This window comes from Marmota monax, unplaced genomic scaffold, assembly GCF_021218885.2.
Source record: "Marmota monax isolate L192 unplaced genomic scaffold, Marmota_monax_Labrador192_F-V1.1 WCK01_AAM20220418_F8-fsc00171, whole genome shotgun sequence".
Classification (NCBI taxonomy): Eukaryota; Metazoa; Chordata; class Mammalia; order Rodentia; family Sciuridae; genus Marmota; species Marmota monax.
In genome coordinates, this window is record NW_026694658.1 from 776,622 (window position 1) to 793,368 (window position 16,747).

The following is a 16,747-nucleotide window of genomic DNA, read 5'->3' on the forward strand; positions in this document are numbered from 1 at the left end:
AGCTACAAGAAGAAAAAAAAAAAGAAAATTAGAAAACTTAAGAAAAAGTGATAATACATAAATAGTTCAAAACTAGAAAATTAAAATACAGCATGCTTTTAAACAACATATAGAGAGTAATAAAAGATCTACCTGAACTAGGAACCAGGAATGTAAACTAAACTAGGAATGTTTTTTGAGTACTCTATAAGCCATGACTCTGAACACACAGGAAAAAAATATATAGTTTTTCCAATTCTTCCCTGCCCTGTTATTATACCTTATTTACATAGTAGTAGTAGTGTAATGTAGTTTATTGGTTTATTAGTTTCTAACTCAGTCAGTCAACATTTGTATAAAGCACTGAAGTCCTAGTTACAGTTGCAGGGCAGTGAGCAAAAATGCAGTGGAATAACTATTTCATATCTTTCAAAGTTTTCCCTACTTCCTCCCCATTCCCACATTCATAATGACCTTGGTTTCTTCAAAAAAGAAAATGAAACAACCAAAGGAGAATTTTCACAGACTTCTTCCCATCTGTGTCTATTTATTTATGATCTTCCCACCTGTCACTACAGTTAAACTATCCACACTGTACCCTTTTGGTGCACTTGACCTATCATTGCTTACCTGCTCTTGGACACTGCTATAGCAGATGTCCTCTTCTGCATCACCAAGTTCCCCTCTGCTGGGTCATTCATATCAATATACAAACATACTGTTATCTCTCCCATCCTAAAAATAAACAAAACACCTCTCTTTTTTTTTTTTTTTTAATACTCTCAGCCCTGATCTGTAATCCTTATCTTTTTTTAATATTTTATTTATTTTTTAGTTTTCGGCGGACACAACATCTTTGTTTGTATGTGGTACTGAGGATTGAACCCGGGCAGCACGCATGCCAGGCGAGCGCGCTACCGCTTGAGCCACATCCCCAGCCCCCCCCCTTTTTTTTTAAATTCCTCATCCTCCACCATCTGATGTCTTATTTCTCTAGTCCTCTTTAAAGCAACATCTCTTGAAATAGTTGTCTATGCTGTCTTAGATTTTTTTCCCATTTTCTCTTGAATCCATTCCAGTCAAACCTATATCCCTACCATGCCACTGAAACTGCTCTCAAGGTCACAAGATGACCACCACGTTGTTAAACGGTCAATTCTTAATCCCCCTCTTAGTTAACCTGTCAGCAACATACCATCTTTCACATCAGAGAAAAAGTAAATCATAAAAAAGGGCTGGGGATGTAGTTCAGCAGAATGCTTGTCTAGCATGTGCAAGGCCATGAATGAATTTGATCCTCAACATCAAAAAAAAAGAAAGAAAGAAAGAAAGAAAGGAAGGGAAGGAGGGAGGGAGGGAGGAAGAAAAAAAGGAAAGAAAATAGAGACATGAACAAATTATCTAGAAGTACAGAAGCAAAAGAGAAACAGAATGAGACTAAATATAAGGAGTATTATCTTCCTGAACGCTTTTGTATTATTTATAATATTCATGTGCAGTTTTAATAAAACTATTTATAAATAGGCAATAAGTCATACACACAGACACACACAAAAAAAAAATAGAGAGCATATTATGCAGTATTAGGTTTTTTAAAAATTTTTTGGCATTGGGGATTGAACTCAGGGGCACTTGATCACTGAGCCACATCACCAGCCCTATTTTGTATTTTATTTAGTGACAGGGTCTCACTGAGTTGCTTAGTGGCTTGCTTTTGCTGAGGCTGACTTTGAACTTGTGATCCTCCTGCCTCAGCCTCCCAACCTGCTGGGATTACAGGCGTGTGCCTAGCTGCAGTAGTTAGGTTTTAAAGTCTGAGCATAAACAAAAATCAAATTCTGACAAAATGACTTGGAAAATTCCTTGATTATCCATTAAGTTTGTGGATGTGCTATTTCTCAGTAAGTTCAAAACTGCCTATTTTCCCCCTTAAACATAAAACATAAAGCTATTTCATCAATTAAATACATGATTATATTTAAGGAGCATGTCATACAAAGACTGCATGCTGTAACTTTAACTGAGGCAACAAAAGATTCTGCCTACCATGTCATGCTTACTCCAGGCATTCACTCACTGAATAAAATGGCAGGCAAAATTACTTAGCACCATAAAAACTGCTTCTCCTTCTCTTTTCCATTTGGCCAGGCACATATAGACAAATCTGAGATAATTAAATGTACACATCAAGAGCTACCATATACAATGAATGACATATACAGTTTCACTTAGAATACAGTGTAAAGAGTGATCCTACTATGGCAATACCATAAGTTATAATTGTTTTATTATCCACCACATCACTGTCTTTTGTTTTTATGGTGTTAGAAATTGAACCCATGGCCTTGTGCATCCTAGGCTAGTGCTCTACCATGGAGCTATGCCCCCAGATCAGTAATGTATTTCTGCTAAAAAATGTTTCTGGTGCCAAAGACAATTCTCATTCCTAAGAAACCCAACTCCTAGGGACATAGCTTGGTTGGTAGAGTACTTGCCTCCCACGCACAAGGCCCCGAGTTCAATCCCCAGTACCACACACACATACAAAAAAAAAAAAAAAAGAAAAGAAAAGAAAGAAAGAAACCCAACTCCTAAACAGTAAAATGAATTTTCCAACCAGACTCATTTCAGGAGTTTTCAGCTGCCCTTAGCTTTCATGGTTCTGTGATCAAACAGGCTCATCTTTTCAAGGTAGGTGGAATCACTAAACAGGACTCTATAACACTCTTTGGTCTGGAGGTATAGTTCAGTGGTAGACTTCATGGTCACCATGCTGGAAGCCCTGGGTTTGATCCCTAGGATCATGCCAAAAGAAAACAAAAAAAATCCAACACTCTTCTCCTGGTTCCATCAATTTGTTACTTTGGAAAAACATTTGCTCTGTGATCAACTTACTCTCCACATAATATAAATGCTCAGTGAACCAGAATGGACAAAGTAGTAGCTCAAAAGGAAACAAAAGTCTTCCTACACAGAACTCATTCTCTATAAACAGACCAAACAGTGTTTATATTTTAATGCTAAGTCAACAGGTATTATGTAAATATCACACAGACAGTTATCAAGAAATGATTGTCTTCATTTCCCACATATAGTTTAGGAAAAATAAGAGATCAATAACACCCTGTGGTGGCAGGAGTGTAAGGAAACAAATGTTACAGATGAGAATTTAAGTTGTTACAATTCTTCTAAGGGCCAATTTATTCCAAAAGCCTAAGAAGGAGTGGGGGGAGTACAATTCTTATTCCAGCAACTACATTTGCAGGGAATATAGATCTCGGCAGACCAATGCAGTATCCACTAGCTACACAGGGCTTTTTGTTTGTTTTTCTTTGTGGTGGTGGTGATTGAACCCAGGGCCTCCTAGAGCCTGCTAAGCACATACCCTGTCACTGAACTACACTACCAGTACCTACATGAGATTATTCTGCACTCAAAATTTAGCTACTACAGCCAGGCACAATGGTGCACGCCTGTAATCCCAGCAGTTTGGGAGGCTCAGGCAGAAGGACTGTGAGTTCAAAGCCAGCCTCAGCAAAGCAACTCAGTGAGATCCTGTCTCTAAATAAAATACAAAATAGGGCTGGAATGTGGCTCAGTGGTTGAGTGTCCCTGAGTTCAATCGCCAGTACAAAAAAAAAAAAAAAATCAGTCCAAATTGAGATACAGTGTAAAAAGAGTATATACTCAGGCCTGGGGTTGTGGCTCAGTGGTAGAGCACTTGCCTGGCATGTGTGAGACCCTGGGGTTGATTCTCAGCACCACATATAAATAAATGAATAAAATAAAGATCCATCAATGCATGCACATATATATGTATGTGTGTGTGTGTGTGTGTGTGTGTGGAGAGAGAGAGAGAGAGAGTGTATACACTCTTTATTTCAAAGACTTAAGATAAAAAAGAGAATGCTGAATTATCTCATTAACACTTGTATACTGATTGCATTTTAAAATTATAATTGTCATATATTGGGTTAAAAAACATTACTAAAATTAATAATTTCAATAAACCTGCTTTCTACATTTCTTAACGTCACCTAAAATTTTAAATTACACATATATTCTGCATTATATTTATATAGCACACTGCTACTTTCAAACAAATTATATAAATATGTATGTACAAGGATATTTTTCAAAACATACTTTTTCAAATTAAAAAAAAAGAGAAAGAAAAAACAGGGGCTGGGAATATAGCTCAGTTGGTAGAGTGCTTGCCTTTCATGCACAAGACTCTGGGTTCAATCCCTAGCACCAAAAAAAAAAAAAAAGAAAGAAAGAAAGAAACTAGAAACCTAAACATTCATCAATACAGACTGCTTAAATACACTGCAGTAAATCTATAAAATGGAACACTGTAGCCACTGAAAATACTCATGTATGTAAGTATACTGACATGAAATTATATATTAAGTAGAAAAAATAAGCTCACAAAATAGTTCATATTTATGGTTCCATTTTTTTTTTTTTTTAAGTGCAGGTGGTGCATGACTATAATCCCAGCAACTCCAAAGGCTAAGGCAGGAAGATCCAAACTTCAAGACCAAGCTGGGTGTGGCAGCGCATGCCTATAATACCAATGACTCAGGAATATGAGGCAGAGGATCACAAGTTCAAAGCTAGCCTCAGCAACTTAAGGAGGCCCTAAGCAAAAAAAAATTTTGGGGCAGGGGAGGTACTGGGGATTGAACCCAGGAGCACTTAACCACTGAGCCACATCTCCAGCCCTTTTTTACATTTTATTTAGAGACAGGGTCTCACTGAGTTGCTTAGGGCCTCAATAAATGGCTGAGGCTGGCTTTGAACTTACAATCCTCCTGTCTCAGCCTCCCAAACCACTGGGATTACAGGCATGCACCACCACACCTGGCCAGTAAAGCTATTTTTAAAATAAGGCATTGGGGTGTAACTCAGTGGTACAGAGTGTACTTAGCACACAAAAGGCCCTGTGTTGGATCACCAGCATCTCAAAAAAATGAACACAAATTTTAAATAAATGATAACTATCAGCTGAAACAAAAAGCTCAGTCTTACCCCACAGATGAAGCCTGCAGTAAATAAGGGTCCTTATGCCTACACAATGCTACACTTGGAAAAGGTTGCAAAGCACCTATCTTTACCCCAAGCAATACTTACACCCATCCCAAGTAACAGAATTGCAGGGTTCCATAGATCATGAGAAATGTGCTATGAAGCCATAAAGTTTAATTGAGAGAATTCTGAAATAGGGCTTCAAAGATTTGCCACCTAAGGCAACTATAATTAAAAAGGGGAGAACAGATTTCATTGACAATATTGGTTGCCTACAGGATAGGGAACTGAGAGGGTGGTATACAAGGGAGAGATTTTTGCCGTATAATATTTAGTATCTTTTGAATTTTTAACCCATGAACATACTGCCATTTTAAAATAAATAAAATTGAGCCAGATGTAGTGGCACATGCCTATAATCCCAGCAACTCAGGAGGCTAAGGCAGAACTACAAGTTTGAAGTCAGCCATCACAACTTGGCGAGAACTTCCGTAACTTAGCAAGACCCTGTCTCAAAAAACAAAAACAGCTGGAGATGTAGCTCAGTGGTAAAGCACATTTGAGCTGAATCCTCAGTACCAAATAAATTAATTAACTGAATAACATTTAAAATCTAAAGTAGAAACATTATCTGTTAAAGCTCCATGACTGCTGGGCATGGTATCTGTAATTTCAGCAACACAGGAGGCTGAGGCAGGCAAGTTCAAGGCCAGCCTCAGCAACTTAGTGAGACCCTTTCTCAAAATAAAATAAATTTAAATAAAGAAAAAAACTCAACAATTCCTGCTGACTTACTCAAAATTTAAAACATCATTCTTTAAAGTGTCTATTCCATGCTGAGGCCAAATTAGCATTAAAAATGTTAGTCTATTCAAGTCAAAGTAACTTAGGTTCTCAGGGACAGGCCAGAGAGATGAGGGGGTGAATATGAATTAGAAGTAGAAAGATGAGGGGAGCAAAGAAAATATACTTTATTAATGGTAGGATCTGTTTTAAACTCTTAGGCAAGTAAAAAATTTTAACACTTCCTCTGCATTTATGTTACATTATACTGTTGTCCTGGATGTTTTGCTTACGGGAAATATCAAAATGTCAACCATTGTTTCCACTAAAGGTCTTTAATGATATTGCATTTTAGACCTGTAATGAAACATGGTGCTCACTGCAGTTTGTAATGCATCCATTAAATACATTAATAACATGCAATTCACTAAAAGGTCAACTTATTATGGTGAAAGTTTAGCTTTTATTTAATCACTTTATTTAAAGTTATAGAGCAAACTCTGAAAAAGACACTAGAAGAGTGCCTGTTACAGAAATGCTCTCAATTCTCCCACCCACCCAAATCAGTCATGCTTCTTACAAAATTACTGAGCCAGGCGTGGTGGCACATGCCTGTAATCCCAGCAGCTCAGGAGGCTGAGGCAGGATGATAGCAAGTTCAAAGCCAGCCTCAGCAACTTAGCAAGGCCTTAAGCAACTCAGCGAGACCCTGTGTCTAAATAAAATATTAAAAAAGGGCTAGGGATATGGCTCAGTGGTGAAGAGAGTGCATGAGGCCCTGGGTTCAATCCCCATTACAAGAACAAAACAAAACAAAACTTACTGTTATTTTTTGTTTGTTTGTTTTTACAATACTGGGGGTGAACTCAGGGCCTCATGCATACTAAGCAAGTGTGCTGTACCACTGAACTACATCCCCAGACTATTATTAATGTTCCTATGTGGGATGATGGTTATCAAGATTTTTTTTTTTTTTAATTCTTAAGTTTTAGACATATAGGCTGAAAGATTTACTGGTAAAACCAGAGGTTATCTGTCATTTTCTCCAAACAATCCAGAAACAGGAGAAGCTAGTATAAGTACTGATAAAATAAAATTGGCTATGAGTTAACTGTTTAAGTGGTGATGATATACAGGGATTCACTACTCTACTATTGTTTCTGTTTTTAAATAGATTTGATACAGTCCATAGTGAAAATTTTTAAATAATTCATACAGAGATTTCCATAGTAATTTGCCTTCTTCGTTACATATTATTGCCGTCAACATAAAAGGCCCACCTCCTAATAATAAAGAATTTGTTAAAAAGAAAGAGCAGAAAAGCTAACCTTATTGGAAAAGTACTTTGGCATTTTGTTAAGATTTACATGACTTACTACTTTTATAGCCATTAAAATATCAAAGAATGGTTGGATGTAGTGGCACATGTTATCCCAGCAGCTTGGGAGGCTGAGATAGAAGGATGGCAAGTTCAAAGCCAGCCTCAGCAACAGCAAGGTGCTAAGCAACTCAGTGAGACCCTATCTCTAAATAAAAAAACAAAATAGGACAGGGAATATGGCCCAGTGGTCAAGTGCCCCTGAGTTCAGTCCCTGGTACCCCACTCTCCCCCCTCCCCCGCCCCCCCCCAAAAAAAAAAAAAAATCAATGTATTTTTTGTGTGTGGGTACACTACTGGAAATTGAACCCAGGGGTGTTTTACCATTGAGCTACACCCACAGCCCCCTTTTTTACTTTTTTTATTTTTTGGTACCAAGAATTAAACCCAGGGGCACTTAACCACTGATCTCCAGCCCTATTTTGTATTTTATTTAGAGACAGGGTCTTAACTGAGTTGCTTAGGGCCTTGCTAAACTGCAGAGGCTGGCTTTGAACTTGCAATCTTCCTGCCTCAGTCTCCTTGAGCTGCTAGATTACAGGCGTGAGCCACGTCACTGGGCCCCTTTTTTATTTTTGAGACAGGATCTCAGTAAGTTGCCAAGGCTGGCCTCGAACTTAGGATTTTCCTGTCTCAGCCTCCCAAGAAGCTGAGATCATAGGCATCTTTTTAAAAATGTCTCTGAAATCACTTCATGGTCCAAGAGCTCTAATTATCAACATAATAACTCCAAGGTAACTAGGCACTTAGTGCATGTATTGGAGAAGCAGAAAGAGAAGAAAACATTTGTTTGACTTCTAAAAAGTGAAGTTCAAGGAGCTAAAGGTACAATGACTTGGCATTCAGGAGTTTACTGTGCTAGAATATAGCTAGAAGTCTGCTGTTTTAGAAGCTATAGTTAAGGACATGAGAGTAAATAGTAGTACAAGGAGAATATATATTAAGAAAACACAACCCAAAGACAGGATTTTAAATGCAATGAAGTTACAGTGAGAGGGTAAAAGAAAAACATGAGAGCAGATCAGAAAGATAGGAGAACCCAAATGGCATCTGTAGTATCATCAAAGCCAAAGGGAAATATTTCAAGGTAAGGTAAATGCTTCAGGAAGGCAAGAATGCAGCTTGACAATAAGAAAATCTTCAGCCACCTTTCCATGGTATTATGAGAGGTCAAAACCAAATTATAAGTACAGACTATAACACTACCTACCTTCCAGAACAAATAGCTAATATAAATATAAATTAATTTATAATTTAATTTAAATTATACAGAGAAGCTGAATACTAATAAAAAGTTTAAAAACCACTGAAGACAATGGGGATGATGGTTAGTTACACTGATGACTATTTACATGAACATTGCCAAATGCCTTTTAGCAGAAAAAGATAATACTAATACCTAACATTAATGGCATCATGTGTGTCAGACATTGTGTTAATACTTTATATTGATTGTCATTTAATCCTCATAACCATATTATCCCCATTTTATTATGAAGTAACTTGTCCAAGGTCACAGAGCTAATCCACTGCTGAGATGGAATCAAAACCCAGGTAGTCTATCCTGTAAGACCAAACAAATGAAGAGATTTAATTAAAAACAGTAAGTTCCAGTGTTTCTTCTGAAGTTGGTATAAATTTAGCTTATATTCCATATCAGCTAGTTATCTAACATGGTATAAACTGGCAATCCAGAATAATGTAGCCAAGCCAGGCATGGTGGTGCACACCTGTAATCCCTCAGCTCAGGAGGCTGAGATAGGAGGATAGTGAGTTGAAAGCCAGTCTCAGCAAAAGAGAGGGCTAATAAGCAACTCAGTGAGACCCTGTCTCTAAATAAAATGCAAAATATACAAAATAAAGCTGAGAATTAAAAACAAGATTAAAAAATAAATAAGTAAATAAAGCTGGAGATGTAGCTCAGTGGTTGAGTACCCCTAAATTCTAGGTATTAGCTCCCCATCCTCTCAAAACGTGACACTAAGCTTTTCTTTCTTCTTCTTCCACCACAAGCCACCCTGTCAAATTAATAGGCAATGTCAGATTAACTGAGTTCACCAATGAGGCAAAGAGGCAACTAATTACATACTAAAAAAGATAGACTAAAATGATTGGAAATATTATAAAATAAAAGTTAATTGATCAATGGCTAAAGGAACTAAGTGGTATCCAAGAGTAAGAATGTGTCCATTAATGCTAACCCTTGAGCTATCTATATTTTAAGATAAATTTTTTTAAAAAAAGAAAAAACTCAAGTAAGACTAATAATGAACAACAAAATGGAAAAGACCTTTATCATAAAACATTTAAGATATGTAATCCAGAGCAGTTTAGACCTCATTCAAAGGCATTCCAGAAATTAGGGTACTAGGGCATTAAAAATAGCAGAGAAGTGCTCCAAAAATCTCAGAAAATGTGAAACCATCAATGTATCATCTCTTTTTTTTTTTAATTTTTTTAATACTTATTTATTAGTTTTTGGTGGACACAACATCTTTGTTTGTATGTGGTGCTGAGGATCGAACCCAGGCCGCATGCATGCCAGGCGAGCGCGCTACGGCTTCAGCCACATCCCAGCCCCTGTATCATCTCTTTTGAGGAAGAAGGAAAAGCTGGGGCAGGGGTATAAAAGACCCACCCTCACAATAGATACAGGAGGGTTTTAGAAGGATTGCCCAGACTTTTCACATAGAAAACAGATTTCAAGCATGTCAGGACACAAAAACTAACAACTGGACCCTAGGAAGTCATTCCAAATTAAACCTGATATTCTCCTATACACTAAACATTCACAAAATTCCCTTTCCTAGAAATCCTATACACATACTTTAAACGGTTTCAAGTGGTCCCACGTAGAGACAGATGTCAAATTAGATATCCTCCCAAGGTCCCTTGCAATTCTTAACTCCATAAGTTTTTTTAAAAATTTTTGAGACAAGGTCTTGCCATGTGACCTACCCTGGCCTCAAACCCCTGGGCTTAAGGTAACCTCTTCCTCAGTCTCCCAGGCAGCTGGAACTACAGGTGTATGTCAGCAGACTTGGATCTCAGTTTTTGTTTTGTTTTGTTGTGGTGCTGGAGATTGAACCCAGGACCTCGTGCATGCAAGGCAAGCACTCTACTAACTGAGATCCCCAGGGCCTTGTGCAAGCAAGCAGCCCTGGATCTCAGTTTTAAAGAGCAAATGAAAATACTAAGTCCAAGCATGCAAATACAAAATAGTGATTCCAACCACAGAACACTCACCCCAAATCTCCCTATGCCCAGTCCTTCAGTGCCACTGAGCACACAGGAGGCAGTGTGGTGCAGAAGAAAGTCTCCTAGATCATGAGGCACAAAAGCTGGAGTTTTGTCTCTGCCATTCATGAACAAGCTCTGTAACTTTGGGCAAGTCATTTTCTCTAGGCCTCAGTTCTCTCATCTGTAAAATGAGGGAATTTGGAATCAAATAATCTCTAAATTCTTTTTCTCCCTAGAATTCTTCTGACTTTATAGCTCAGTATTTTTTCCCAAAACTTATTCCTCCCTCTGCAGACATCACTTATCCTCACTTTTTGCCACCCAAAGGAAGATCTAAGATCACTTTAGCATGTTATTCTAAAAAACCTCCCAAAGGCAGGCATCTTTTAAATACATGATACAAACAACTTGAATGAACTGACTTTAATCACTCATACTCTGCCTTTTGTTCTACACCAGTGGGTTTTCAAATAATATTCCCTAAGCATTAAAGAAATAACTTAAAAGCCAGCATGGAAACTGAGGCAAGAGGATCACAATTCATTGCCAGCCTAGTGAGACCCTATCTCAAAATAAAAAATAATAAAAAGGGCTAGGGATGTAGCTAAGTGGTAGAGTGCCCCTGAATTCAATCTCCAGAACCCCCGCTCCAAAAAAGGAAGCAACTGTGAAAGCAAGGGGAGAATGGGGACAAGAGCAGGCAAGAAGAAAGTGGATTAGATAAGGCTCAAGCAACCAATCCATTTTAATCAAAAGTGTCATTTGATGAATGGATCATAATGCTATTTTTAGAAGAGTAGAAACCACTGTTCTATACCATAATATCATTAAAATAAAATATTCTCTTTTTCCTTTACATTTATCCCAATATATCCCAATGTGCCTCAGTAGTTGCTTCTAAATATCCCAATATGGGATAAGTAATCTTACTATTTTTTAAGGCGCTGGCAAACTCTGGGCCACCTTTGTCCTTGAAAACAGGAAAAACATCAGGTTGAGGCAGCTGATTGGTTGTCAACAGAGCTTTTTGTAGTTTGATCCTTCCTTCCAAGAGCTGGTCCCACAGTGCTAAGAAAGAAGAAAAGAGGACCCCACCTCTGAGTTATAAAATATTCTGGAATAAGGATAGGGGAGGGACAGGAAATCATACCAGTCTCTAAGCAACACAGCTTTATCAGTTTCATGCCATGGAAACACTCTTTATTTTAGAAAATAAATTCCGTATCTTGGAAGCAAATATTTGCTATAAAAAAGGGAAATCTAAAGCCCAAGGAAAGAAGAAAACACTCTCTTCTTCAATCTTCCACAGTTGCCACAAGTACTAGAGCAGAACCAGCTAAGCAGCTCAGTGCAGAAACGGCTGGCTAAGCATGGTGGAACAGGGCTTTAGGCCTTTGGGTAAGTGAGGCATGTCACAAACTAATTGGAAGAACACCAAAGAGACAGACCAGCCAAAATCAAACAAAAAAAAAGTTGCCAAAATGCATATACTTTGGGGCTGGGGTTGTGGCTCAGTGGTAGAGTGCTTGACTAGCATGTGCAAGGCACTGGGTTCGATTCTCAGCACCTCATATAAATAAATGAATAAAATAAAGATCCATCAACATCTAAAAAAAATGCATATATTTCTGAAAAACAAGTAACCAATAAAACCACATACAGACCTATCTGATTTTTCACTGCTCTTCCTTTCTCCACTTCCTCAGAAACCTTGACACTGGAGAAGGTCATCACCACACCATCATCTTCACTGCTCTTGTCTCCAGCCCTGTCTTCCTCACTCTCACCCTCCCCGTCTTCCTCGCCGTCACCTTCTTCCATGCCACTCTCTTCCTCTTCATCTTCTTCCTCTTCACTGCTCCCAAGGTTATCCATTCCCTTGGCAAATTTCTCAAAGTCACTAATGCTCTGGAAACTGAAGCCTGGTGTTTCTGCAGAGAGGCTTCTACTCTTCTTCCTCCCTGCCAGGCTGCTCTCCCCATTGTCCGCAGAATCCTGTTCCTCAGCAGTACTCGCGTCATCCTCATCAGATTCCTCAAGACCCAGTCCCTCTGAATCTCCATCTCCAGACCCTTCCTCAGATATTTCATCATCTGAACCAGATGGGAGGGAAAAAAGAAAAAAATGGGCGTTACCTGAAGAAAAACACCAAGCCATATCTTTTTCATTTCAACTGAAGAACTTGGCACCTCATAGGGGGAAAATTTTATTATGGTACACAATTCAACAAATATTTATTACTACTAAAATGCTATAAATAGAACATGGGTCTAACTCTAAGACAATATTCTACAAGGAAGAATTAAAAGCGCTTTGACAAAATTTCAATAACCATAAGGAGAGACAAATATTAACTCTGGTACAAGTGAATTTAGGAAGACTATAAGGAAGCTGGGTGTGATTACATATGCCTGTAATCCCAGCTACTCAGTAGGCTGAGGCAGGAGAATCATGAGTTCAAGGTCAGGCTCAGCAATTTAGCAAGACCCTAAGCAACTCAGCGAAACCCTTTCTCTAAATAAAATTTATAAAGAACTGGAAATGTGGCTCAGTGGTTAAGTAGCCCTGGTTTCAATCCCCAGTATCAAAAAATGAAATAAAACAGATATACGTATACTTAAAGACACAGACAATGCTGTCAAACATAAATACAGAATGGGCATGGTGGCATACATTCACAATCCAGCAACTCAGGAGGCTGAGGGAGAAAGATCGCCAAGTTTGACAGAAGCCTCAGAAACTTAGCAAGACCCTGTCTCAAAATTTAAGAAAGAGTTAAGTACCCCTAAGGTTCAATCTCTGATACCCAAAAATATATAGATGCATATACAAGGTCCTGAGTTCAATCCCCAGCACTGCAAGGAATATACATACTTTTATAAATACAAAAACTAAGTGCAAAACCATCAAATAATCTTTTAAATTCTTTAAATGTACACCATTTCTGAGACTAAGAAACAAACAACACAGTGGTTAAGTGTTTAGAACTTGAGCTGGGTACACGCCTATAATCTCAGCTACTCAGGTGGTGAGGCAAGAAGATCACAAGTTCAAAGCCATCCTGGGCAACTAAGCAAGATCTTGCCTCAAATTAAAAAAGGGCTGGGGATGTAGCTCAGTGATAGAGCACCCTTGGGTTTAATCCCTTGTACCACAAAAAATTTAAAAACACTACAGAACTTAGAATCAGACTGTCTCTTCTGAATCATGGCTCTTCCTCTTAAAAACCATATGATTCTGAACAAGTTATTTAACTAATTGGCCCCTCACTTTCTTCATCTGTAAAATGGGGATAAATAATAACAATGGAGCTACTGAGAGTACTAAATAAAAAGATACAGGTAGCAATAATGGTGACAATATTTTTTGAGGATATACTGTATTCCAGGCTCTCAGATCTACAGTGGATGACATGTGATGAGAGTTCTACAAAATTATCATATTTGTCTCATGACTGGTCCCTTCATCAGTCTCTAGACAAAGAATATGAAATGAGCTTATCAGAAGCTCCCAGAATTACATCAAGGACTAAATCATAGATATCATAACCCAAATGATAGTTTTGTTTTTTTTTTATGTTGTCTGTGGATTCTCAATATGGCATTCCTGACCTCCCTAAAGGAAAACAAATGGTATCCTAAATAATCACCATATCCAGCCCCTTTTTCCACCATGAGCAACTTACAATTATTTAAAACTGTAAGCTCATATCCTCCCAACTTTTTTACAGGGAAGAGGGAAGCATTATGTTATTCTTACAAGGACAAAATATGAGTTTCACAAATAACTAATACTATATACTTGTCAATATAAGACCTGAAAAACAAAAGGGAAAGGGCCACAACTGAGCCAAACATGCTCATTAGATACCATACTTCTTTGACAAATAATCCTTTCCAGTATGCATTACCTTTTCTTTCACACCATTTTAGGGTGAACCATTAATATGAACCTAAATATAGCAACTTGATCACTCTGGGTTTTAGATTCCTGGTGAAGTGAAATGAAGAAACCTCTAGATCTTTTCCAAATACCAAATCATTGCTCTCTTCTAACAGATAGAGACACACAGATTTGCAGAGCATCAAAAATTAAAAGAAAAAAGAAAAAAAGATTTATCCTGAAGAATTAGGGAAGAAAGAGCTCCATGCAAATAAATTCACTCACCAGATGAACCTGGCAAAGTCAGCTCCCAATGGTCTTCCTTCCAAGCTTTTCTAGAAGTAGTCTTGCCAGAATATCTTTTGTCTGTGTCCAATAGGGAGGTTGATGCCAGTTTTCTAATACTACCCACTGCCTGGAAATCACCTTCTCCATCTTCCCCTTCATCAAACCTGTCAATCACTCTGGCAGCAGTGGCTGGGAGAGGGAAAAGTAATCAGAGTCTCAGGTTAGGAAGAACATTAATAAGACCTCTGTTAAACTCTTTCAATTCATACTCCAATGCCCTCTACAAAAATCCCCATCAAGTTCCAGAAATAGGGAACGCATTACTTCTCCAGGTAGATCACTTATCTTATTGATGTTTCTAAACAGAAGGCTGACTCCTTCTAATAGTGAATACATATCTATATTTATATTTACTATCTTGGATCCTGTAAAATTAGTCTAATTCCCCTTGCATGTAGACACCGACTCCAATATCTTAAATCAGCCATCAAGTTCTATCTTCACTCCACCCCTCTTTCGGAGAGTTTCCTTCTCCCTATCCTGGCTCAACAGCCCCGGGTTCCTTCAACTGATATTCCTAAGGCACGGTTCAGACTCACATTTATCCCTCATTATTATCCCTTCCTCACACTTCTCTGACCTAAGTCTAAAGCAGGATTATTCCCAGCTAGACCTTGAACATCCAGCTTACAGAACAGTGGTATGTTGTCAGCCCCCGAGCAAGCATCTTGAGACCTAAAGAGGCTTAAACAGAATCAGGGAATACTACTTTTTCCTTCGTTCTCCAAGCAAGTTTTTAGAGGCGGCCTGACTTCAGACAACAAAAAACAAAAACTGATGAGCACTTCTTCCACCAAAGGTCAGTGCCCGTCAGGACTTCCTGAAAGATAATTTCCAACCTGCTACCGGCCTGCTGCCACACTCTGGTTTCCTCCAACAGCCCTCGACCAACTTTAACCAGCTCTTGGCTGGAGTGCTGGGGATGAGTCCGGAACCGCCCACCCACTGGGACACCAAATCTAGAGGGCAGGTCGAAAGAAGCCGAAGTTCTCCTCCCGAGTCCGGGGGCAACCCTCGAAGGAGGCAATTTTCCTCTAAAAGAGTAGGAGAGGCGGCGAGTCACGGCTGCAAACCCCTCACACGCCACCCCGATCCCCGCCAGGCAGAGCCCACAGCTCGACACGTGGCCCGCCTGTCAGGCCTCACCCTCCTCCGGGTCGGCCTCTGGATCCGCCTCTCGCGGTCGCGGATTCAACAACTGTTCCAGTTGCAGGGCCAGGGGCTGCGTTCCCGCCATCGTCACCAGGTCCGGGTCCGCGCTGTGTACGTGAACGTGCGGCCCTAGCCCCTGTCCGAACGCTCTATCCCAGGCCAGAAGCTCTCGGTCAGACACTCCTCCGCAACACAGCCAGGGACCGCGCGGAGCTTGGCGCTCAGCTCCAGATCGGCAACTTCCGGGAGGCGCGCGCGGGAGGGGGCGGGGCCTGCAGTGTCACTACGGCGTTGCTAGGTTGAAGGCGGAAGCGCGCGGAAGGTTTAAGGGATTGTGGCCCTACGAACGCGTGTGCGCGTGCGCGTGCGTCGAGGTAGCGTGTGGAGAGGTGCGGGAGCGCGCGGTGGCACGTGACTGCCTCTGGCTCGGAGCGTTGATTGCGTTGCGCGCAGCCCTTGTGCCCTTGCACAAAATATGCCTGAAGCTTTGTGTGAGGTTCGTTTAAGAATAAAGCGTAGTGTAACCGTGGCCCACGGTGGCTGCTTTGGGAAGAAGGAAACCTTGGGTGCGTACTCACAGAGGCATGCACTGGGACCCAAAAGAGATTTGGCTTTTCATAATTTAGAGGAATCTGAGTCCGGGAATACGCTTCCCACTCCTGGGTGGCTGGGATATGGAAATCCTATGTCAGGGATGTATATGTATGTGTAAGTGGAGGCAAACTACTGGGTTCTTTATAAGTAGGAATAATTAGGAATCACTATGTGCACAAATAGAGATGGTTTCTGTAGCTTCTCCAAGCAGTCTTGCCTGAGCAAGGAAAAGGGGTGAAGTGGGGATTATTCTAGTGCACGCTCGGTATTTGATATCTTTACTACTTAGAGATGAAGGAGTACTCAGACACCTGAAACTGAGGCATAAATGTGAAAATTTTTTAAAAATCTAAAAAACTC

At 39.6% G+C, this 16,747-nt stretch overlaps 1 protein-coding gene across 1 annotated transcript in view; it reads right to left on the reverse strand.

Annotated features, from left to right (window-relative positions):
* The window catches only part of Aatf (apoptosis antagonizing transcription factor), a 108,798-nt gene extending 92,750 nt beyond the window's left edge, over positions 1-16,048 (reverse strand). The window contains exons 1-4 of the mRNA XM_046423231.2: positions 15,788-16,048; positions 14,579-14,770; positions 12,076-12,504; positions 11,342-11,479 (exon numbers count right to left, since the gene is read on the reverse strand). Coding sequence (XP_046279187.1) covers positions 11,342-11,479; positions 12,076-12,504; positions 14,579-14,770; positions 15,788-15,878 — 850 coding nt within the window. The 5' untranslated portion in view covers positions 15,879-16,048. The remainder of the gene's footprint in view (positions 1-11,341; positions 11,480-12,075; positions 12,505-14,578; positions 14,771-15,787) is intronic.
* Positions 16,049-16,747: the final 699 nt, after the last annotated feature.